This window comes from Bombina bombina, chromosome 6, assembly GCF_027579735.1.
Source record: "Bombina bombina isolate aBomBom1 chromosome 6, aBomBom1.pri, whole genome shotgun sequence".
Classification (NCBI taxonomy): Eukaryota; Metazoa; Chordata; class Amphibia; order Anura; family Bombinatoridae; genus Bombina; species Bombina bombina.
In genome coordinates, this window is record NC_069504.1 from 111,192,605 (window position 1) to 111,219,231 (window position 26,627).

Sequence of the window (26,627 nt, forward strand, 5' to 3'; positions counted from 1 at the left end):
TAAAATAAATCCTAACCTAAGTTACAATTAACCATAACACTACACTATCAATAAATTAATTAAATAAAATACCTACAATTATCTACAATTAAACCTAACACTACACTATCAATAATTAATTAAATACAATAGCTACAATAACTACAATTAAATAAACTAACTAAAGTACAAAAAATAACAAAATATTTACAAACATTAGAAAAATATTACAACAATTTTAAACTAATTACACCTACTCTAAGCCCCCTAATAAAATAACAAAGACCCCCAAAATAAAAAATGCCCTACCCTATTCTAAATTAAAAAGTTCAAAGCTCTTTTACCTTACCAGCCCTGAAAAGGCCATCTTGCGGGGCATGCCCCAAAGAATCAGCTCTTTTGCCTGTAAAAAAAAACATACAATACCCCCCCCAACATTACAACCCACCACCCACATACCCCTAATCTAACCCAAACCCCCCTTAAATAAACCTAACACTAAGCCCATGAAGATCTTCCTACCTTATCTTCACCATGCCAGGTTCACCGATCGCTCCAGGCTCCGAAATCTTCATCCAAGCCCAAGCGGGGGCTGGCGATCCATAATCCGGCTGAAATCTTCTATCAAGCGGCGGCTGAAGAGGTCCAGAAGAGGCTCCAAAGTCTTCATCCTATCCGGGAAGAAGAGGAGATCCGGACCGCAACCATCTTGATCCAAGCGGCATCTTCTATCTTCATCCGATGAGGAACGGCTCCATCTTGAAGACCTCCAGCGCGGATCAATCTTCTTCTTCCGACGTCCAACTGAAGAATGAAGGTTCCTTTAAGGGACGTCATCCAAGATGGCGTCCCTCGAATTCCGATTGGCTGATAGGATTCTATCAGCCAATCGGAATTAAGGTAGGAAAATTACGATTGGCTGATGGAATCAGCCAATCAGAATCAAGTTCAATCCGATTGGCTGATCCAATCAATCAATCAGATTGAGCTTGCATTCTATTGGCTGTTCCGATCAGCCAATAGAATGCGAGCTCAATCTGATTGGCTGATTTTCCTACCTTAATTCCGATTGGCTGATAGAATCCTATCAGCCAATTGAAATTCGAGGGACGCCATCTTGGATGACGTCCCTTAAAGGAACCTTCATTCTTCAGTTGGACGTCGGAAGAAGAAGATTGATCCACGCTGGAGGTCTTCAAGATGGAGGCGTTCCTCATCGGATAAAGATAGAAGATGCCGCTTGGATCAAGATGGTTGCCAGTCCGGATCTCCTCTTCTTCCCGGATAGGATGAAGACTTTGGAGCCTCTTCTGGACCTCTTCAGCCGCCGCTTGATAGAAGATTTCAGCCGGATTATGGATCGCCAGCCCCCAATTGGGCTTGGATGAGATTTCGGAGCCTGGAGCGATCGGTGAACCTGGCATGGTGAAGATAAGGTAGGAAGATCTTCATGGGCTTAGTGTTAGGTTTATTTAAGGGGGGTTTGGGTTAGATTAGGGGTATGTGGGTGGTGGGTTGTAAATGTTGGGGGGGGTATTGTATGTTTTTTTTTACAGGCAAAAGAGCTGAATTATTTGGGGCATGCCCCGCAAATGGCCCTTTTCAGGGCTGGTAAGGTAAAAGAGCTTTGAACTTTTTTAATTTAGAATAGGGTAGGGCATTTTTTTATTTTGGGGGTCTTTGTTATTTTATTAGGGGGCTTAGAGTAGGTGTAATTAGTTTAAAATTGTTGTAATATTTTTCTAATGTTTGTAAATATTTTTTTATTTTTGTAACTTAGTTCTTTTTTATTTTTTTGTACTTTAGTTAGTTTATTTAATTGTAGGTATTTGTAGGTATTGTATTTAATTAATTTATTGATAGTGTAGTGTTAGGTTTAATTGTAGGTATTTTGTTTAATTTATTGATAGTGTAGTGTTAGGTTTAATTGTAACTTAGGTTAGGATTTATTTTACAGGTAATTTTGTAATTATTTTAACTAGGTAACTATTAAATAGTTATTAACTATTTAATAGCTATTGTACCTGGTTAAAATAATTACAAAGTTGCCTGTAAAATAAATATTAATCCTAAAATAGCTACAATATGATTATAATTTATATTGTAGCTATATTAGGGTTTATTTTACAGGTAAGTATTTAGTTTTAAATAGGATTAATTTATTTAATAAGAGTTAATTTATTTCGTTAGATAAAAATTATATTTAACTTAGGGGGGTGTTAGTGTCAGGGTTAGACTTAGCTTTAGGGGTTAAAAAATGTATTAGAATAGCGGTGAGCTCCGGTCGGCAGATTAGGGGGTTGATGTTTGAAGTTAGGTGTCGGCGATGTTAGGGAGGGCAGATTAGGGGTTAATACTATTTATTATAGGGTTATTGAGGCGGAAGTGAGGCGGATTAGGGGTTAATACATTTATTATAGTAGCAGTGCGGTTCGGTCGGCAGATTAGGGGTTAATAAATATTATTTGGGTGTCGGCGGTATTAGGGGCAGCAGATTAGGGGTACATAGGGATAATGTAGGTGGCGGCGGTGTACGGAGAGGCAGATTAGGGGTTAAAAAAATTTAATAGAGTGGCGGCGGTGTGGGGGGCCTCGGTTTAGGGTTACATAGGTAGTTTATGGGTGTTAGTGTACTTTAGAGCACAGTAGTTAAGAGCTTTATAAACCGGCGTTAGCCCAGAAAGCTCTTAACTACTGACTTTTTTCTGCGGCTGGAGTTTTGTCGTTAGATTTCTAACGCTCACTTCAGCCAAGACTCTAAATATCGGCGTTAGAAAGATCCCATTGAAAAGATAGGATACGCAAATGGCGTAGGGGGATCTACAGTATGGAAAAGTCGCGGCTGCAAAGTGAGCGTTAGACCCTTTCCTGACTGACTCCAAATACCAGCGGGCGGTAAAAAACAGCGTTAGGAGCCTCTAACGCTGGTTTTCACGGCTACCACCCAACTCTAAATCTAGGCCTGAGATTGTAATATGAAATGCTGAATTATACACAGAAAAACAACATTGCAAAACTATCAATATTTACTGTATGTTGCCCCCTTTCCCTGTATTTTAAGTCTGAATATAGTAGATTTTCCAGTCCTGAAAACTGAAGGAACACATAACAGGTTTAACAAGCCTAGCCTGGTACATATATGTCCCTATTTTTTTAGCTTGTTATCTTATTATTTTTGCTGATGCCAAACAATGGAAAATTTGTTAGCACAATGACAATCTGTCTGTCTGTCGGTCTATCTATCTAGATATATATAGATATCGGTATATGGAGATAAATGATAAACTGAACTGATAAAACAATCACTGTGTACAATGTTCTAAGTAAAATTGCTGTTCTCTAGTTACAGTGCAATTCAAATGGCTTTACTACATATTGAAACATTTAATAGAGATTTAAATTTAAAGCCCTTTTAAAATCTTTGAATGTTGAGCCTTTTTAATTAAGTTCTCAAGTGTGTGGACTTTTCTGTGCTGTAACTTTGAAGGTGAAGAAATTGATTTATTTAACTATAAATCTTTTTTTTAAACCAAAATAGTCACCAAATACACTAAACATACTTAAATGAGAACTAAATATGCACAAAAAAATATTCAAGTGACTTACAGGGCCCATTTCAATTCCCTTATAAGTAGTGGCAGACTGACAACCCACGGGGCTCCTTAGCTCCAGTTATGCTCTACCCAAACTGGTTTCTAATAAGTACTGGCAGGGCCATTTAAAGATGGCTGTCATCAGTATAGATTGCCAACGGGCACACCGAGCAATGCGTTGGTATTGACATCTCACAACGGCCATCTTTGAATGGTCACTGTCAGATCGATGTGAAATAAAACCTTGCGTTTCTATTTTACATCAAAGGGTTGGATAAGCTTTTGGCCCCATAAGGTCCTCCTTTAGTCAGTCCGCCCCTGCCTGCAAGTATAAACACATAGGCCTCTATTTATCAAGCTGTCAACTTACCTGCATTCGACGGCACCAATACGCTCTCCTAAGATCGCCTAACATCGTTGCCGCGGACCTGAATACGTTCTCCAAAATTGTCAAAAAGCCTCGCACCAAGTACGGTGCGATTAGCAGTGGACTGTTGTTAACTAACAGTCATCGATCTCGCTGCTATTCAGCTTTTTTACAGCTTTTTTGGTACCCTGTCACTAAACACCCACACTATACTATACTGTTTACCCCCTATCCGCCGCTCCCGGACCCTGCCACAACTAAATAAAGTGTTTAACCCCTAAACCGCCACTCCCGGAGCCCACTGCAACTCTAATAAATGTATTAACCCCTAAAGCACCGCTCCCGGAGCCCACCGCCACCTACATTATACATATTAACCCCTAATCTTCCACCCCCTATACCGCCGCCACCTATATAAAGTTATTAACCCCTATCCTGCCGCTCCCGGACCCAGCCGCAACTAAATAAAGTGTTTAACCCCTAAACCGCCGCTCCTGGAGCTCACCGCCACCTACATTATATTTATTAACCCCTAATCTGCCCCCCCCTGCACCGCCGCCACTATATTAAATGTATTAACCCTTAAACCTAACACCCCCTAACTTAAATATAATTTAAATAAACTAAATAAAATTATTCCTATTTAAAACGAAATACCTATAAAATAAACCATAAGCTAGCTACAATATAACTAATAGTTACATTCTAGCTATCTTAGGATTTATTTTTATTTTACAGGCAACTTTGTATTTATTTTAACTAGGTAGAATAGTTATTAAATAGTTATTAACTATTTAATAGCTACTTAGTTAAAACAAATACAAAAGTACCTGTAAAATAAAACCTAACCTAAGTTACAATTACACCTAACACTACACTATCATTAAATTAATTACCTACATTAACTACAATTAAATAAAATTAAATAAAATTATCTAAAGTCCAAAAAAAACAAACACTAAATTACATAAAATAATAAAATAATTAGAAGTTTTTTCAAACTAATTACGCCTTAATCTAATCCACCTAATAAAATAGAAAAGCCCCCCAAAAATAATAAAAATTCCCTACCTATACTAAATTACCAATAGCCCTTAAAAGGGCTTTTTTGCGGGGCATTGCCCCAAAGTAATCAGCGCTTTTTACCTGAAAAAAAAGTACAATAACCCCCCAACATTAAAACCCCACCACCCACACAACCCAAGCCTAATTCTAAACCCACCCAATCCCCCCCTTAAAAAACCCTTACCACTAACCCATTGAAGACCACTCTACCTTGAGACGTCTTCACCCAACCGGGGCCGAAGTCCCTCCACGAAGCCGGGCGAAGTGGTCCTCCAGATGGGCAGAAGTCTTCATCGAAGACCGGTCAGAAGAGGTCCTCCAGATGGGCAGAAATCTTCATCCAGGCGGCATCTTCTATCTTCATCCATCCGGTGCAGAGCGGGTCCATCTTCAAGACATCCGACGCGGAGCATCCTCTTCCAACGACATCCGACGACTGAATGATGGTTCCTTTAAATGACGTCATCCAAGATGGCGTCCCTTCAATTCCGATTGGCTGATAGAATTCTATCAGCCAATCGGAATTAAGGTAGGAAAAATCCTATTGGCTGATCCAATCAGCCAATAGGATTGAGCTTGCATTCTATTGGCTGTTCCAATCAGCCAATAGAATGCAAGCTCAATCCTATTAGCTGTTTGCATCAGCCAATAGGATTTTTCCTACCTTAATTCCGATTGGCTGATAGAATTAGTTTAAAAAACTTGTAATTTTATTATTTTCTGTAATTTAGTGTGTTTTTTTTGGACTTTAGATAATTTTATTTAATTTTATTTAATTGTAGTTAATTGTAGTTAATGTAGGTAATTAATTTAGGTAATTAATTTAATGATAGTGTAGTGTAGGTGTAATTGTAACTTAGGTTAGGTTTTATTTTACAGGTACTTTTGTATTTATTTTAACTAGGTATCTATTAAATAGTATTTAATAACTATTCTAGTTAAAATAAATACAAAGTTGCCTGTAAAATAAAAATAAATCCTAAACTAGATACAATGTAACAATTAGTTATATTGTAGCTAGTTAAGGGTTTATTTTATAGGTAAGTATTTAGTTTTAAATAGGATTCATTTTATTTAGATTTATTTAAATTATATTTAAGTTAGGTCGTGTTAGGGTTAGTGTTAGACTTAGGTTTAGGGGTTAATACATTTAATATAGTGGCGGCGGTGTAAGGGGGGGGCAGATTAGGGGTTAATAAATATAATGTAGGTGGCGGCGGTGTAGGGGGGGCAGATTAGGGGTTAATAAGTATAATGTAGCTGGCGGTGGGCTATGGGAGCGGCAGTTTAGGGGTTAAACACTTTATTTAGTTGCGGTGGGGTCCGGGAACGGCGGTTTATGGGTTAATAAGTATAATGTAGGTGGCGGCGGTGTAGGGGGGGCAGATTAGGGGTGTTTAGACTCGGGGTACATGTTAGGGTGTTAGGTGTAGACATTCCCATAGGAATCAATGGGATATTGGGCAGCAGCGAACATAAGCTTTCACTGCTTTCCGACTCCCATTGATTCCTATGGCATCCGCGGCCTCCAGGGAGGCGGATTGAAAACCAGGTACGCTGGGCCAGAAAAGTGCCGAGCGTACCTGCTAGTTATTTGATAACTAGAAAAAGTAGTCAGATAGTGGTGAACTTGCATTCGGAACATCTGTAGTGACGTAAGCATCGATCTGTTTCGGACTGAGTCCGGTGGATCATATGTTACGTCACTAAATTCTATTTTTGCCGGTCTGTAGGGCTTGATAACTAAGGTGAATCAGGCTCGCCACAAATACGCTGCGGAATTCCAGCGTATTTGCGGTTGACGGCTTGATAAATAGAGGCCATAGTCTTAAAGTGAAAGTAAAGTTGATGATATCGCTATATACGGTTAATTAAATCAATTCTAAATAACATAACTTTCATTCATTTTTTTCGTATTTATTTCTAACATGATTTTTTTACCATGATATCTGCCAGATTTTTTCTCTGTTCCTCCACCCGCATTAATTTTTTTTCTTTCAGTCCTGACAAATGAGAGATATTGTAATCTCATTGGTCCCCCATGAGTGTCTCTATACGCCCCCATTTTGCAATGCGCATGCGGTTATCCACAAATTTAATCTATCATGAGATGCGCGTTCATGATAGCCGCATGTGCATTCAATTTATCAAACGAAATTCATTACACTTCATTATAACAGCGATCGGAACGCTTATTTTTGCACATGCACAAACTTTTGGGCTCACGAGAGTGCGCACGGATAAGGACGTATAGAGTGGGTGGGACCGCTCTTACGTCTAACACTTCTAAACCCGGAAGCTAGCAGGGAGAGGAGCAAGCTAGCAAATGGTACGGAATAAAAAATTAAAAATTCATGAATATAGGAACATTTTGAGGAAAAAAATGATATAATGTATCTTAGTAGTAGAATCCATTACGTTCTTTATGTATATGAAAATTGACTTTCACTTTAATTACAAAAGGTTGGTCAAAATGTTAGTGTCTGACACTTTAAAGCAACATCATGTGAATATTGCTCCAAATGGGAGTTAAATGAGTGTGAGGCCTCAGGATTTAAAAATAATCAGCTAATCAGATCACAAAAAAACATTAATAAATAAGACTGGACTTAAATACATGGTTATATACAATGTATCCACCCCTAAACAACATTATCAAAGTAAATAATAATGAATAGCAAAAATTATAATATATATATAAAATTTCTTATCATATGGGACTTCTAGTTGATAATGTTCTTTGACTACAGCAGATCTTGTTTCTTTGTAGGGGGAGGAACCCTATTGCTGACCGGATTACCAAACACAATCAGGTTTTTAGAGAACCAGGCAGTTGACTCATCAGTGTTCACCTTCTCGGTGAATTCCACAACTGCTATATCATCTGGATACCCTGTTATCATAAACACCAGTCCCCTTACTAAAGCCTTCAAAATGACATACTCTCCACCCACTTATAATGTAAGTATTCCTTCACAAAATGTTATTATGTTCTTCTTATGTTTTATTTTGTTTATAAGAGGAATAAATGAGCAATAATAAAACATAGAACATTGTATCATCACTCTGTTATTGGCACAGGATGATGTGTTTAACTTACACACAGCTCTGGAGCAGAAATGCATTGCCCATGCTGAGCTGAACATGTGATTGACAGCTACACACAAGACAATGTTGAGCTCTAGATTGACAGTGCATTGTTGTTTTAGACATGAATTTTGATTGGGTTAAACATCTAGGGGTTTGATCACAATCTATTTTTTGATAATTATCTCCATGTTAACGGCTGCAGATGAGCTCTTTGTATGTTGACACAATCACAATCAGCCATTTTCATTGTTTATCTGTAACACTTGGTGAAAAATGTCCCTGTACTTAAGATGTGCTAGTCCTTTTTGTTCAGAATCCAAATTCTCAATAATTATCAACATATTTTCAGGACCCTTTTTTACCATCCAAAAAGACTTAATATACCCGCAAACATCACTTTTTAATTTATTACTGAGTTCCGAATGAAGTTTTTTAATGGAACACTGGTTTTGAACATGGGCAAAATACACTGACGATATTCCCGCCATATTGGATGATGTTAGGAAGCAGTGTCGCCAAACAGATACAAACGCTACCTGCCCAATAACTTAAAGGGGCATGAAATCCAAAATTTCTCTTTCATGATTCAGATAGAGCATAGAATTTTAAACAGCTTTCTAATTTACTTCTATTACCACATTTTCTTGGTCTTCTTGGTAAGCTCAGGAGCACGCACGTATCTGGAGTCCTACATGGCAGCAGTGTTACCCATTCGCAATACCACTAGATGGTAGCACTATTTCCTACCATGTAGTGCTTTAGACACCTACCTAGGAATCTATTTTACAAGGAATACTATAGTAGTAAAGCAAATTTGATAATAGAAGTCAATTTGAAACTTGTTTTTTTTAATTGTATGCTCTGTGGGAATCACAAAAGTAAAATATTGAGCTTTATATCCCTTTAAAATTAAAATATTCATAATAAGGACTTAGCTAGATTCATAACCTAACAAACACACGTTAACTTTATCAATAATGCCCCTGTTCAAATTCCTTAAAAAGACACACACACATCACTTTGGTTTTGGAGTGCAACATGCCCCCCAGTTCACCTACTAGCATCACTACACACTCCCGCTTGAGAGTAAACTTTGCTAGACTGAAGCTTTTTGCGTGCGCATATTACAAGTTGAAAATAAAACATTTGCGCGCATATACACACATATACAGCTACAAATCCCCAAATCCAAAATTCCAAAATCCAAACTTATTAGAAATCCAAACTTTGTAATTAATAATTTATTAAAAAATAAATGTATCAAAAATTACTTATTTAACCCACCTGTAAGTGACAATCTTCTCTGCCTGTGTCTTTACTTTGTTTTTTGTGTTCCAAAATGCAAATAATATTTTTATTTAAAACAACAAATATTAGCTTACTGATTACATTACTGTACTATCGTTCTGGTTATATGTATACAAAAGTATTACAAATGATATAAAACTCTTTAGGTTACATGTATAAGCTGTATGATGACATGTAAGTAAATATTGCCTAAATAACATAAGAAATTGTTGTTTACACTTGGTTCCATCCCCTTCCCAAACTGTCCCATTTCAAAGATACAATCATTCCAAAATCCAAACTATTCTGTAATCCAAACTTTTTCTGGTCCCAAGCAGTTTGGATAAAGGTTCTCTACCTGTATAAGTATAGCAGAGAGCATCACCTGCCACAGTAAAGTGTAGTAAAGCGCGGCCTTCTAATAGTGATTTCATCCCCTTAGAATCTTGATTACAATGTGTGATTCTTATAACATAGCGGTATTGTGAAGATGCTTACAACATCTCACCTTATATCTCAATAATATTATTTTAAATGCATTTTATGGGCCCTTTTGTGTAAATTGATTGCCCACCTCTGCTTTTTAAAGTAGGAAATTAGTCTTAAATAGATATTGTACTCAAGTATTTACACACTTTAAACATATGTTTTTTGCCTGTTAAAAAAATAAAGTTTTTAAATTTAAAGGGACAGTATACACTCATTTTCATATAACTGCATGTAATAGACACTACTATAAAGAATAAGATGCACAGATACTGATATAAAAATTCAGTATAAAACTGTTTATAAACTTACTTAGAAGCTGTCAGTTTGGCTCTGTTGAAAAGGTAGCTGGAAAGCCCACTGCAAGTGGCAAATAAGACACTCCCCCCTCCCCCTTCTTTTGCATATGAAAAGAGTAGACCCTTTACACAAACAGGAGCAAGCTGGAGAAGGTAGCTGACGGTATTCACATAAAACTTTGGGGCTTGGTTAGGAGTCTGAAAATCAGAGCAATGTTATTTAAAAATAAGCAAAACTATACATTTATTTAAAAAAAAAAACCTTTATGGGCTATATAAATAGATCATCTACAAAACATTTATGCAAAGAAAAAATGAGTGTATAATGTCCCTTTAAGTTAAAAATAATACTATAGCAATACTAGTTTTGTACTTCCTACTAATCTTATTGGCTGATAACTACAACTGTTTCTGCTCTGCTGACGGTGAGGGACATCCCTCTACATCTATAGTATGTAAAAAATTAAATACATTTTAAAAATACCTCCTATTAGATAAAACAAATAAAAAGTGACTACACTATTGCTTGAAAGATACAAATTACAGCTTATCTTACAACTTTAGACCTATTGTAAAAAGCTATTTTATCTCTGGTAAATTTGTTTGAACAAACCTTCTGTTTCAGGTGGTTATTACTGGGTCTCCTAACCTGGATTTTGAGACAATGCCCAATAGCTTTGATTTACAGATTTATGTAGAAAACACAAGAGGAGATACTGACCTCCAGCTCTTAACAGTGCAGCTCATTGATGTCAACGAGCCTCCTGTTTTCCAGGATAACTTGGCAAATCAAGGTAAGTGTCAATCAAGAATAAGTGATATTGTAAAATGTATAAATGTAATTGAAGGAAAATCAAGTAATATAAAACCAACAACTCACAGACCTCCCAACATTTCATAGAGGCCCTCCGGGATGGAGAGGAGAGGGGAAATTGTGGGTGGGGCCCACTGGCATTGTGGGAGTAGGTAAGTTAGGAGGGGAGGGACAGTGGGTGTTACCTGGGTGGAGTTGGGATGTAATGTGGGTGGGGCTTGTAGTCCCTGGTGTCACTCTGGACACCAAGATATTTGCCCTGAAGGGGAAGCAGTGTGTAACTCCCAACCTGTGGCAATCCTACAATATCTGTGATAGTTGGGAGCTCTGAGGTCATGCTGTTTTATAATTAAACCTCGTTTTTAGATTTATACCAGATATACTTTGTATAAGGATCACAGTCACGGTCACAATGACTTCTCTGCCATCTTTGGCCCTCATTGTAATCCATCAAAACTTCAATGCAAACTTCCTTGCATTTTTCCCCCACAAATATGTTGCCCTCCCAATCCATTTGAAGATCCACTTGTTGCATAACTTTTCAACTGCATTTGTGATGTGATAACACTCCTTTTAACTCGCATGGAGATAATTTAACTGCAACTTATTTTCTCAGAAACGTATCATTATATGCACTTTAAATCCTACTGTAATGCCCCTTTTGACTAGACTGTCCCTTTAATTAAAAATAAAGCAAAAAACAAAAAAACATATTGCCCAATTTGAGTGGCATACTTTGTAGACTGGTAAAGTTTTAGAGCATGCTCAGTTCACATGTCTAATAAAAAGTAAAAAATATTCTATATAAGTCACATTTGTAAGTTATTACACCATCACTGTAATGTTTATTTGTAATTGCAATGTAGTTCTTAAAATAAAATAAAACAAAATGACATGAGACACTATTTATTTCTCACATATCATCATATAATATTATTGGTTAGGTACAAATACTAAGACATTCAGCAGTTATTACAAATATTAAATCACATTGGATGTTTATATTTTGCTTCTGTTAAAGGGACACTGTACTCAAACTTTTTCTTTTGTAATTCAGAAAGAGCATGCAATTTTGAGCAACTTTCTAATTTACTCCTATTATCAATTTTTCTTCGTTCTCTTGCTATCTTTATTTGAAAAAGAAGGCATCTAAGCTTTTTTTGGGTTCAGTACTCTGGACAGCACTTTTTTATTGGTGGATGAATTTATCCACCAATCAGCAAGGACAACTCAGGTTGTTCACCAAAAATGGGCCGGCATCTAAACTTACATTCTTGCATTTCAAATAAAGATACCAAGAGAATGAAGAACATTTTATAATAGGAGTAAATTAGAAAGTTGCTTAAAATTTCATGCTCTATCTGAATCACGAAAGAAAAATTTTGGTTACAGTGTCCCTTTAAGTTAGGGCTCTTCAGTCCCCTACAAATGGCTGTGAAACCCCACCCCTCCTGTTGTGCCCCGCCCCCACAAACCATTGGTGGGCCTGTGCCTCCAATATTCTCTCACCTCTGTGAGGTGACCCAACATGTGTCAACAAAATGAGCAATCAAAATATGAATAAATATGGAAAAATGTTTTTCAGCTTTTTTTTTAGTATTGTTGTAAGTATTAAGAGAAGATACGTAGACAATATATAGGTACAATTTTGCTGCTTAAACTGAAACTGAAATAGGAAATGCATGTTTGTGCACAAATCATACTGAAGTATCCCCTGCCCACTGGAGGGTAGAGGCAACAGCCACAGATTAATTTTTTTTTTATTTTTTTTTAATGGAACATAAATTGAATACAATGTCCATTTATAAAGTGTGCTTTGCCTGACAATAAAATTAATTTTTTAAATCAAAATATACATTTACTACTGTGTTAAATGTTATATCTGTATAGACTTTTCATACAAGGATTTACCATTAAAGAAACACTGCTTCAAAAAGTAAGCCTGGGAGTTCAGAACTATTTATTTATTAAATGTTCATAATATTCTATTTAAATGTATATAGACCTACCTCATTTTATTGTGCTTCGCTTTATTGCGCTTCACAGATATTGCTCTTTTTTACAAATTGAAGGTTTGTGGCAACCCTGTGTCGAGCAAGTACATTTTCACAACATATATACACATATAAACACAGATACACACGGATACACATATAAACACATAAATATACACAAATACACATATATATAAATAAATACACATAAATACAAATCTATACACATCTATATATACACACTATCAGCAAAAAGATTATGACTCACTGAAGGCTCAGATGATAGTTAGAATTGTTTAGCAATAAAGTATTTTTTAAATAAGGTATGTACATTGTTTTTTTTAGACATAATGCTATTGCCCACTTAATAGACTACAGTATAGTGTAAATATAAATGTTATGTGCACTGGGAAACAAAAAATGAGTGTGACTCACTTTATTGCTATATTCGCTTTATTGCCGTGGTCTGGAACCAAACACGCAATATCTCTGAGGTACGCCTGTATATAAAGAATAAGATCAATGTCCTTTTGGTTGCATTAAATACATTTGTTTCTAAATTTTTCAGCTGTGAATGTTTATATCACAGAAGGATCTCCAATTGGAACAATTTATCAGATTCAAGTAACTGATCCTGAAGATGCAAAACCTACACTAACAGTGAGTATTTGTCCGTATATATTAGCATATAACTTCATTAATAATTACAGAGGAACTGTTTACTGGTATCTTATATAAGTTGTGTTTGTATTAGTTGGGTTTAATTTAATCTACTCTCATATGGATCACTATTGTGAAATCTTCCTGCAAGCCTGAAATAACTGTTCAGGGAATTGCTTGTCCCAAGCTTTCTATAGAGGCTGAAACGCAAAAAGGCCAAAGGGGGAGTAGCTCTAGGTGCTCGTCTAATTGAGGTCCTCCACCGTCCTGCAATCCATTTCTCTCAGCCACTGCTCACAGCCGGTTACAGGGTGTAAACATGAGCACCGGTGCCACCAGTCAGCCATTTTCAACTTCTTTGCTCATTAAAAGGAGAATTGGAAGTGGAGAGGTTTTGTCAATGTGAGACTGTTCTAGGGTGCAGATAAAGGACATTCTCCTAAGTGCCTCATAAAGGACATTTCCTGAAGGGCCTCCTACCCCTGCTATGCCCCTGAATGCTGCAAATAAAATAGCTGGTTTAGGCAATTTTAAGCATTTAAAAATATATAAAGCAAGAGGGGCCCGTGTTCATCAACAAGCAATTAAAACCTAACTTTTTTGTTTGACTGCAGAAAATACCAATTGTTTAAATAAGCCTTGTTATTGATTACAAAAGGTACCCCCCCCCTCACTTTGTTTATCAAAACATTTTGAATATATAGGAAGGCCAAATGAATATGTCTATACATTGGGCTAGATTCATAGACACCCATTATGCTGCCAAGGGGTTTCGCTGTTCAGATAAGATCATGGTCAAAATTCATTGAGGATCATTTCGGCTGTCTTTTCTGGATGATTGCCCACGAATATCCTATCTTTAGCATATATTATTGTGTTAATGCTACCTTTTTTTGATAAAAAAATATAATACCCTCTGTTTTGAGAGAATTTGGGGCACTTTCAGAAAATGAACCAGAGATCAGATCTCCCAGTAGTAAATAACCAGCCACTTGTACTGGCTGGTTAATTATCGCGCGCATGCAAATGGGCAAATTTGCCCGTTTGGGGGTGCGCTGTAATTTTGCGTTCCACTTGTAATGTAGCCCTTATTTTTTTTTCTCTGCACAAGAGCATCAAAAACACTTAACACTTTTTAAGCTGCCCTCATTTTTGATGCAACAAAGACAAAAAAAGGAAATTTATTCTTACCTGATAAATTTGTTTCTTTTACGATACGATGAGTCCACGGATTTCATCCTTACTTGTGGGATATCGCCTCCTGGTCAGCAGGAGGAGGCAAAGAGCACCACAGCAGAGCTGTATATATAGCTCCTCCCTTCCCTCCCACTCCAGTCATTCAACCGAAGTTAGGAAGAGAAAGAAAAAGCCAAGGTGCAGAGGTGACTGAAGTTTAACAAAAATAAAGACCTGTCTCGTAAAAACAGGGTGGGCCATTGACTCATCGTATCGTAAAAGAAACAAATTTATCAGGTAAGAATAAATTTCCTTTTCTTTTACAAGATACGATGAGTCCACGGATTTCATCCTTACTTGTGGGATACAATACCAAAGCTATAGTACACAGATGAAATGGGAGGGACAAGACAGGGAACCTAAACGGAGGGCACCACTGCTTGAAGAACTTTCCTCCCAAAAACAGCCTCAGACGAGGCAAAAGTATCGAATTTGTAAAATTTGGAAAAAGTGTGAAGAGACGACCAAGTTGCAGCTTTGCAAATCTGTTCAACAGAAGCATCATTTTTGAATGCCCATGAGGAAGCCACAGCTTAGTGAAATGAGCCATAATTTGTTCAGGAGGCTGCTGTCCAGCAGTCTCATATGCAAAACGGATGATACTCTTCAGCCAAAATGAGAGAGAGGTAGCCGAAGCTTTCTGACCCCTACGCTTCCCAGAAAACACAATAAACAGGGAAGACGATTGACGAAAATCCTTAGTTGCCTGTAAGTAAAACTTTAAAGCACGGACCACGTCCAAATTATGTAACAGCCGCTCCTTCTTAGAAGAAGGATTAGGACACAAGGAAGGAACAACAATTTCCTGATTAATATTTTTATTAGAAACAACCTTAGGAAGGAAACCAGGTTTGGTACGTAACACCACCTTATCGGAATGGAAAATAAGATAAGGAGAATCACATTGTAATGCCGAACGCTCAGAATCTCTGCGAGCAGAAGAACAAAAGAATAGGCTCTAAATATAGCCAACTAGCATAAAAATAGCAGCACATATTAAAAATCCGTCAGAGAATTTTAGAACTGAGCAGATACTGTGCCTTTAAAAAAAAAAAAAAAAATTCAGTTGCTGAAAGAATTTACAATATAAGCCTCTGCAAAATATATACTTTATTCAGTACCTCGCCTCAACAGCTCTGCTAAGGCGCCTACCTGCCCCCACGGTCCTCTGACCACACTTGGAAAAACGAACCGGATGAATCACAGAAACGCCTAAGACCGCTCTCTCACTGTCACCATGCGGTCGCGGCGATAAACGTAGCCTGTCAGCAGCGGGGACTTGCGTAATGCTATCTGCGTGGCAAAAAGACAAGCGCGCCAAAGCAAGTCCCGCCCATCGTGGGCGTCACATCAGCCCGTACTCTGCGCGGCAAGGAACTTCCGTTTTATATGAAGTTCTCAGCGTGGCCTGAAAGCCGCTTCACTAACTGCCAAAATACTACGTCTGTACACAAGTAAAACCGGAGTAACACACAGCCGCAAACCGGAGTCCTATAATAAGACTCCGGTAACCCCAGTGTCCAAAGTATAAGCACCTCTTAGCAGTGTCTCACACAAGCCCCAGTCTTAGGATCACATAGGATAATTAAACGTTAGTACCATAATGTAACCCCTTATTGTTAGTTGCACCTGTACCTCAGTACTCTCCCAACTCACACACACTGTTACAGAAAGCAGCCCTAAGTTTGTGTCAAAGGGCTCTTGTTCCCAACAGATCATAAGCACACAGTCCATTCTGAGGTAGCCAGTGTCCCAGAAAATAAAAGACTGCACTTACCTCAATGCTGATCAACAGCATGAGAAGTCCCACAGGATCAAGAGGTCTTTTCCCTCCAGCAGCTCTGTGGACATAGAAGGGCCTTAGTTAATATCTGCTAAGACCATCAGTATACAAAGGGCAGCACTAGTATGGGAGGCACAGTGAGGGTAAAACCCCACCAGTTCCCATTGCTTTAAAACCACCTGTAGCTCTACTCTAGAGGCTGACAAGGATTACGGCTACACCCTATAGTAAAATAGCACACTTTGGTACCATTTTGAAAATAATAAACTCTTGATTGAAGAATCTAAACTAACAACTCACTTTACCTCTTCCTATCACTAACACAGGCAAAGAGAATGACTGGAGTGGGAGGGAAGGGAGGAGCTATATATACAGCTCTGCTGTGGTGCTCTTTGCCTCCTCCTGCTGACCAGGAGGTGATATCCCACAAGTAAGGATGAAATCCGTGGACTCATCGTATCTTGTAAAAAGAAAAGAGTAATGTTCTTTTAAATATAAAGTAGGAGTAAAACAGAAATTATTTGATTAATCGTCCCTAAGAGCTCTGTTTAGGCTTGTCGGGGAAATGAATACTATCAGTAACACAGATCTGGCAAAGCAACATTCAATGCATTGCTTAGGTATTAAAAAACAAAGAGTGATTGGGACTCCTATTTGTTAATTTGTAGACTGTAGATATATTGGTAAGTTATTAAATACATTATTTGTGACAAGATTACATTTGCTTAAAGGGAGTATGAGTTTTTGTATTATATTGTGTAACACTTTGTGCAATCTTAGATACCAAAATCAAATACTAAATCTGCAATTGTACAAAACAATTTGTCAGACACTTGTGTATGGTTTTGGCTAAGTAGAACAGTTTGTGCTTCATGCTTCTTGTATTTACATCATCAGTTATTTAAAGAAAAGGAAAAGCCCTATGTTTATATATTTATTTAGGAGTGTCTCTGCTTAGTGTCGCACTAAATTTGTAGTGAGTGGTAATATTAGTCAATCTGAGTCTATCTTACTGTAATGTAGGAACGAAGTTAGGTATTCTGCTAGGCTAATTGTAAATGCACATTTTATTAATATATATTTTGCATACAGAGGTGTAAATATAAACCACAGGGCCCAGGTGCAAGAATCTAAGAAGGCTATTGGCTATCTGCTCCAGTAAATTATTTTTGCTTATTCACCCGATGTGTTCAGCTAGCTCCCAATAGTGCAGTGCTGCAGTTTAAACAAAGGATATAAAGAGAATGAAGCACATTTGATAATAGAAATAGATTGTAATGTTGTTTAAAATTTCATGTTCTATCTGAATCCTGAAAGAAAAATGTTGTGCTTAGTGTCCTTTTAAGGTTACAGGATAGCTCTGTTCAAAGGAAAATATTAATTTGCATGTGTCAGATTCACCTATTGTCATTACAAGACATCCTCAGCACTCAGTCGCCATATGAGTACGTATGTTGGCAGGATAGACATACTGTACCTCTATCGGCACTTCAGGACATCTTTGTTGTGAATTCATATTTTATTTTTCATATTTTATTTAATTTCTCACTCACACAGGCTCTATATATATATATATATATATATATATATATATATATATATATATATATATATATATATATATAAACAAATCCCTAAATCCAGGAATTCCAAAAAGAAAACTTATTCAGAAATCCAAACTTTTTAATTTTTAAAAAATTTTTTTTTAAGATATGATCAACAATAACTGTAAGTCACAATCTTCTCTGCCTGTGTTTTTGGTTTGGTTTATGTGTCCTAAAATGCAAATAATAGTCTCTATTAATTTTAACACAACAAATATTACCTTTCTGATTACAGTACTGTACTATCTTTCAGAGGGCACTATGCATACAAAAGTATTACAAATAATATAAAACTACCTTTAGGTTGTATGTATAAGCTGTATTATATGTAAATATTTCCTAAATGACATAAGTTTACACTTGGCTCCATCCCCTCTACAAACTGTCACATTTTACAGCTGCAAATATTCCAAACTATTCCGAAATCCAAACCTTTTCCGGTCCCACACATTTATGTTTCGTTAATATAGAAATCTTTACTATGCTGTTTAGTTTAGATATTATTAATTATATTTTTTTAAAAATGCTTTATAACTATACTGAACTGTTTTCCTATATGATATCAAATAATACAAGTCTTATTCTTTCTACATTAGCAAATGTTTTTTTTTTTTATTTAGTTTCCCTTCTTTGTAAAATGTATGTATATGTTTTTCAGTTCTCATTGATTCCAGCTTCAGCTCCCTTCTCTGTATCCTCTACGGGAAGTATATTCTCTACAAAGATATTTGATTATGAGTCAGACCCACATAGGTAAGCATTTGTATCAGTTGTTTGAATGTGTTATGAAGAGTGAGATTTGTACTTCTCTAATGTAATTAACTGTTTATTTAGTTACTCATTAACAGTAAACGTGAAGGACCCAAAAGGACTCTCAGTCAATGGAACACTCAATGTCATTATTATGAACATCAATGATGAAACGCCCTACTTTACCATGTAAGTACCAGGAAGCAGACACTATACAGGTAAAATGATGTTCTCCTTTAGGCAAAAACACTGCAACTGTAACTACTAATTTGGAAACCATTGCAATCCCTCTGCTTCTATCTTTTCATAGACCTTAAAAACAACAATACTTTCTGTAGAATTTATAAGATTTGTATGCATACTTTTCCGTACAACTATTTGTTTTAAACAATTTATATAACACTGTAGTAACTAATTACAAGCAAGTATAATATAACATACATTTGCGTAATGCTTTTTAATTGATGTAAATGACATGTATGTTCTATATATATATATATATATATTTATATATATTTATATTTAAATACACTTAAAAATAGACATGAAAACACAAAAACCCAAAGGGCTAAAGTCATATGGACATAAAAGCCAAAGACATATGATTGTCAGCATTTTACATGTTCATGTACTGACAAAATTAAAGGACTTACAGTCATAGAATGAGGATGTAACACGTGGAGAGCCTCAGGGATCAATGCTGGAGCCTGTTTAGATTCAAGTAAAGTAATTTGTAATAGGGTTTAATTTGTTACATGGATATTAGATTAGACAACCTATAACTTACCTGCAAACTAAGGTGATAGGCACAAGGAAAGACTGAGGTGATAGTTATAAAGAACACAATTTAGTGCTGGAAAGTATGAGACAAAAGATGCTTAAAAATACATTGTCCATGTAACGGCACAGTGGACACATGACTTGCCTTTAGCTGCTCTGATAACTTAAGTGATATATTTTTGCATGTTTTGTATTACTATTTTGATATTTATAACTCTGAGCAAGACCTTTATTAGTGTTTTTCTTTCTTAATTTATGCTATTTACTGTTTTTATAAGAACTAAAAAGAAAAAGTATGCAAAAGCAGTGCACTGTTATTTAAAAAGCATATAATGTCCATATAATTATTAGATGTAACCTCAAAAAAAGCAAAGAGAAACTTTCATAGTGTAAAACTGTTTAAGTATTGTTGAAATGCTCAGCTTGGTCTGGTACTCACACAGCACAGAGCTTCATTAGCTCTAAGATAAGCGGCTCAATAATAAATGGATCCTACTCTGTGGCTTGCATCGGGTTCCAAATGTATTACAATGTTAAAATACACACTTTGTTAACAAATAAAATGTAAAAAAGGAAAAAGCCAACAGGTGAAGCATGGATTGGAGGTGAAGCCAGCGCCCTGTGAAAGGAGGGGTTTCACTTGACACAGAACCGCCTGTTTGCAAGTAGCTGGTGCTGTATCATTACTTGAATGTTATACTAGTAATACAAAGACATGCTAATGCTACTGAGAACGTTAATGGTGTGAGGACAGTGTATACAATAACCTCAGAGTGATTACAAAGGGCTGTTTCGTTACTTTTGTTTTAACATTGTAATTAATGTGGAGCCCCCTGCAAGCTACAGAGTAGGATCCATTTATTATTGGGGTGCTTATCTTAGAGCTAATTAAGCTCCATGCTGTGTGAGTACCATACCAAGCTGAGCATTGCAATAATACTTAAAGTGAATGTAAATTTTGATGTTTAAGTGCCCGTTTTTTAAAACTTTGATTAAAAACAGGGGCACTTTAATTCATCAAAATTTACATTTCACTCCTGTTGTGACAAAAAACTTACCTTTTAATCTTCATAGCAGCTACAGCTTTCTCCGGTCTCACAAGCCATTTCTGATGTCAGAAATGATTGATAGGTCATCCTCCAATCACAGATTCCCCCCCGGGGGATTCAGTGTCTGATTCACTGCTGTGATTGGAGGAAGCCAGATACCTCATTTTAGACCCAGGAAGAGGCTTTGAAACAGGTGGAGGAAGCTGGAGCTGCTGTGAAGATTAAAAGGTAAGTTTTTTTTCACAACAGGAGTGAAATTCAAATATTGATGAATTAAAGTGCCCCTGTTTTTAATCAAAGTTTTAAAAACCGGGCACTTTAGCATCAAAATTTACATTCACTTTAAACAGTTTTACACTATGGAAGTTTATCTTGCGCTTTTTTTGATGTCACATCAAAGCATCATATGGACATTTATCGGCTTTTTAAATAACACAGTGCATGATGTTTTATACTTTTTATTTCTTATTGTCACATTGTTTAAAAGTCACAACAACACTGTAATATATTATCATTTGTAATCATTTCTTTACTGTATTTAGACTGTAAAGTTGATTAACATATTCTACTAATGATTCCTGTGATTTTAAGTTTGCAACACTTATTTCTTTCAGAACAACCACAACGTTCAGAATTCCAGAGGAACAGAGTCCAGGGACTTCAGTGGCCAACATTACTGCTATAGATCCGGATGGTGGATTCATTAGCACTCTGCTTTACACAATCAATACACCAACTGAATATTTCACAATTAATGAGCGTAAGAGCAATTATTTTGTTGATTATGCTGAATTTTTATTTTTGTAAATCAAATGAAGATTGATACAGCAGTATCAGTTGTGTATTTTCTGTTAATGTTCATCCGCTGATAAGTACTTCCTAATAATGCTCACTGGTGGACAGACACCTCTTACTACTGTTTAATAGCTAAGAGTTACAAATACTCATTGACTCTATCAAGATGTTACTGTCTGTGGCTTTTCATACATTGGCCAGACATACTTGTCTATCTCAGATACATAGAATATAAAACAACTGATGATATCCCATGAGTTTTACTTCAGAGCTTTGTAACATTCCTATTTTGTGTTTAGGTACTGGGGATATACAAATTGCCATGACCATAGACCGTGAAGCTGACCCATTCAGACTGCATCCTAATATAGTACTGGAAATTGAAGTGAGAGACAAACCAAGTGGAGGACATTCCAACAAAACCTTCATTACATTCATTATTGAAGATCTTAATGATAATCCACCAGTTTGCACAAAGTATGCATTTAGGTAAGTCAAACATTCTTATAACACAGCAACCATAGACTTCCATGATTGTCTTTGTGGCTGGTTTCCATGCACTCTAAATTAGTGAAGAAATACTGAATGAATGCTACCTAACATATAAATCAGGAGCCAGATCTTTCTTGTGGAAGAGTCGACAAAATATACAAAGGAACCTGGCACCCAAAATTACCTCCCTATCACAACAAGGGATGGAAACAACTTAATTAGAATATAAAATAAATATTCTAATAAAATTTAAAAACAATATGAGACCGCAATAGAAACATTACTCAGACCCAACAGTAACATTTTTTTCTTTTTATGATTCAGATAGAGCATGCAATTTTAAGCAACTTTCTAATTTACTCCTATTATCATTTTTTTTTCATTCACTTGATATCTTTATTTGGAAAAGCAGGAATGTACGTTTAGGAGACAGCCGGCCTATTTTTGGTTCAGCACCTGGGTAGCGCTTGCTGATTGGTGTCGAAATGTAGCCACCAATAAGCAAGCGCTACCCAGGTGCTGAACCAAACGGGTCAGGTTCTAACCTTACATTTCTGCTTTTTCAAATAAAGATAGCAAGAGAAAGAAGAAAAAAATATAATATGAGTAAATTAGAAAGTTGGTTAAAATTGCATGCTCTATATGAATCATGAAAGAAAAAAAATTGGGTTTAGTATCCCTTTCACGTAAAAAAAAGTAATTCCTCCTTATGCTGAGAAGCCAGAGTGTAAGGTCATGTAAGTTCACTATTGAAAATTAAAGTACAAGTACTTCTGCTGTTTCTCCTATTGAACTATCAATCATTGTTCCCCATTCCAATACATCAGAATTCATGTGATTGCTCATGCGCTGAGAAGCGGAAATCCCACTGATTTACTGGTGGGTGGGGACAAGCATAAAACAATGTTTTCAGCGTAAATAACATAAATTTTATATAAAAAACAAAAACAAACTGTAATACATTTTAAAATGCCCCTGTTTTGATGAAACAAAGTTAAAAAAAAAACTTTTTTGTCTCTTTAAATAAAAATTAAATTTAAACAACTTTTTTTTTCATTCTGACAGTAAATCAGTACCTGAAACTGAAATTAATGGCACCCTCATCATAGATCTAAAGGATTCCTGCTCCGACGTAGATGTTACATCTCTCTACAATCAGTTCAACTTTACTGGGCTATCTGGACTTGGAAGCAATGAGAGATTTCAGATGATCCCAGCTGGCTCAGGACAAATAGTGGTTTGTTCAGTTGAATGTTTTTGTAGTTTAATGGGACCACTCCCCAGCTAGCCATAATTACCATACAATTTTTATTATAATTTATCTGTAACATACTAAGATGGCCTACAAAAGCTAATGCTTGTCTATACATTACAGTTATATTTAAAATTACATTAATTTAATACTAATAGCTATAAAGAAACACTGTCATTAATCTTATCCTTAGTGCTATTGATAGAGACTGAGCTGCAACAGAGACAACCGTGTCTCTATCAATCACAACATGTGACCAATCAAACACTAGCAGTACCTATTTACAGTAAGAGATGCATTCAAGGGACAATACATACTAAATGAATGCTAGATAGAATGAATGATGCATTAAAAAAAAAAAAGATTAGTCTGAGAATAACTTGTATATGTATTTCTCTTGTAAGGTGTATCCAGTCCACGGGTTCATCCTTTACTTGTGGGATATTCTCCTTCCCTACAGAAAGTGGCAAAGAGAGCACACAGCAGAGCTGTCCATATAGCTCCCCCTCTAGCTCCACCCCCCAGTCATTCTCTTTGCCGGCTCTAAGCAATCGGAAGTGTAAAGTGAATGTGGTGTTAGAATTGTAGTTTTTATTTTCTACAAGCAAGAGTTTGTTATTTTAAATGGTACCTATTTACTCTCTAGCAGAAAGTGGATGAAGATTTCTGCAGGGAGGAAGATGATTTTAGCATGTTGTAACTAAAATCCACTGCTGTTCCCACAAAGGACTGAGGAGTACAAGAAAACTTCAGTTGGGGGGAACGGTTTGCAGGTTAGGCTGCAATAAGGTATGTTCAGTCATTTATTTCTAGACAAGACTGTGATAATGCTAGAAAAGACTGTTAAGATCCCCATGAGGGAAGGGTAAGCCTGTATTCAGAGGACTAAGTATGGATTGCCTAGCTTACATAACAGGGCTAATTTATGCTGGTTGACACTACTTAATGGTAAACGGTTTTTATTGTTAAAATATCGTTTTTTGATGGCACTTTGACTGGTTCCTTTGGGTTTCCTTTAAGGGGTTGTTACCCACATGGCTATTATTAAAACACTTAGGAGTGTTTCTTTAGGCCTCACAGCACCGGAGTAAGGTGGGAGGGGCCTAATTTCACGCCTCAGATGCGCAGTTATATTGACTAGAACTTCAGGCTGTTTCACATGGAGGGTCTTGCTGCAGTTTGAGGGCCTATAAGAAGCTTTTTCCCCACAAATCTGGTTCCTAAGGGAAGGTAGGGCCACAGCAGAGCTGTGGCAATGTGCTGAGGTTGTTTTAACCGGTTTGTTGCTTACTATAGATACGGTTTAGGCATTAAGGGGTTAATCGTTTTTATTGCTAGTGGTGCAATCTTACCAATGCTTTAGGTACATACTGTAAAAATTTCGAAAAGTTTGCTGCATTTTTCACTGTTTTGCAAAATTGTGTGCCTTTTTTTATCTCTTAAAGGCACAGTAACGTTTTTTTTCAAAGTGTGTTTTTACTTGATTAAAGTGATTTCTAAGCCTGTTTGTCTTACTACTAGTCTGTTAAACATGTCTGACACCAAGGAAAATCCTTGTTCAATGTGTTTAGAAGCCATGGTGGAACCCCCTCTCAGAATGTGTCCCACTTGTACTGAATGTCTATAAACTTTAAAGAAATATTGTTGCACTTAAAAATGTGGCCCAAACATGATTCTCAGACAGAAGGTAATGAGGTTAGGCCCGTTAACCTCTCCCAAGTGTTCACAACAGTTACGCCCGCTCAAGCGACGCCTAGCAACCTCTAGTGCGTCTAACTCTTTTACCTTACAAGACCTTGGCGGCAGTTATGGATAATACCCTCTCAGTGTTTTTATCTAAACTGCCCGTGTTACCCTGCAAAAGCGTGATAGCTCCTGTTTTAAGAACAGATTCTGAGCATTCTGACGCTTTAGTAGCCGTATCACGATATACCCTCACAACGCTCTGAAAAGGGGGCGAGGGATGTGCTGTCTGAGGGAGAAATTTCCGATCTCGGGTAAGGTTGCTCCTCAGACAGACTCAGATTCGTTGGCTTTTAAATTTTAAACATAGAACACCTCCGCTTATTGCCTCAGGGAGGTATTAGTTATCTGGATGACTGCGACCCTATGGTGGTTCCAGAGAAATTGTGTAAAATGGACAAGTACCTAGAAGTTCCTGTTTACACTGATGTGTTCCCGGTCCCTAAGAGGATTGCGGATATTGTCACTAGAGAGTGGGATAAACCAGGTATTCCCTTCGTTCCCCCTCCTGTTTTTAAGAAAATGTTCCCCATATCTAACCCCATGACGGGACTCGTGCAGACGGTCCCTAAGGTGGAGGGGCTGTTTCTTCACTTGCTAAACGCACAAACTATAACAATCGAGACAGTTGTGCTTTTAAAGACCCGATGGATAAAAAATTAGAGGGTTTACTCTAAATTTTTGTTCAACAAGGTTTTCTTCTCCAACCTATTGCGTGCATTGTTCCTGTAACCACTGCAGCTGCTTTCTGGTTCGAGGCGCTGGAAGATGCGCTCCAGACGGAGACCTCTATGAGGACATTATGGACAGAATTAAGGCTCTTAAGCTGGCTAATTCTTTTATCTCTGATGCCGCTTTCCAAATAGCTCAAGTTAGCGGCAAAAATTTCATGGTTTCGCATTTCTAGCGCGCAGGGCGTTATGGCTAATAATCCTGGTCGGCGATGTGTCGTTCAAAATCCAAACTACTGAACATCCCTCTCAAAGGAAAGACCCTCTTCCTGGCCTGAATTGAAAGAGATTATTTCAGAATCACTGGGGGAAAAGGCCATACTCTCCCCCAGGACAAGTCCTTCAAGGACGAGAACAAACAGAATAATTTTGTTCCTTTCAGAATTTTCAGGAGCGGTATGCTTCATCCTCCCCCTGCTGCAAAGCAAGAGGGTAACACTTCACAACCCAGGGCAGCCCTGGAAACCTTACCAGGGTTGGAACAAAGGGTAAAACAGGCCAAGAAGCCTGCAGCTGCCTCAAGACAGCATGATGGGGTAGCCCCAGATCCGGGACCGGATCTAGTAGGGGGCAGACTCTCTCTCTTCGCTCAGGCCTGGGCAAGAGACGTACACGATCCCTGGGCCTTAGAGATTGTATCCCAGGGATATCTTCTAGATTCACGGACTCCCCTCCAAGGGGAAGGTTCCATATTTCTCGTATGTCTACAGACATGACAAAGAAAGAGGCGTTCTTACGCTGTTGTAGAAGACCTACATACCAATGGGAGTGATCCAGC

General features: G+C 37.1%; 1 protein-coding gene across 1 annotated transcript in view; it reads left to right on the plus strand.

The window, feature by feature from the left end:
- CDHR3 (cadherin related family member 3) overlaps window positions 1-26,627 on the plus strand; it is a 201,797-nt gene that overhangs the window by 120,093 nt on the left and 55,077 nt on the right. The window contains exons 3-10 of the mRNA XM_053719171.1: window positions 7,775-7,965; window positions 10,792-10,960; window positions 13,543-13,634; window positions 18,916-19,010; window positions 19,092-19,196; window positions 21,451-21,596; window positions 21,931-22,120; window positions 23,189-23,360. Of these exons, the coding sequence (XP_053575146.1) occupies window positions 7,775-7,965; window positions 10,792-10,960; window positions 13,543-13,634; window positions 18,916-19,010; window positions 19,092-19,196; window positions 21,451-21,596; window positions 21,931-22,120; window positions 23,189-23,360 (1,160 nt within the window). The remainder of the gene's footprint in view (window positions 1-7,774; window positions 7,966-10,791; window positions 10,961-13,542; window positions 13,635-18,915; window positions 19,011-19,091; window positions 19,197-21,450; window positions 21,597-21,930; window positions 22,121-23,188; window positions 23,361-26,627) is intronic.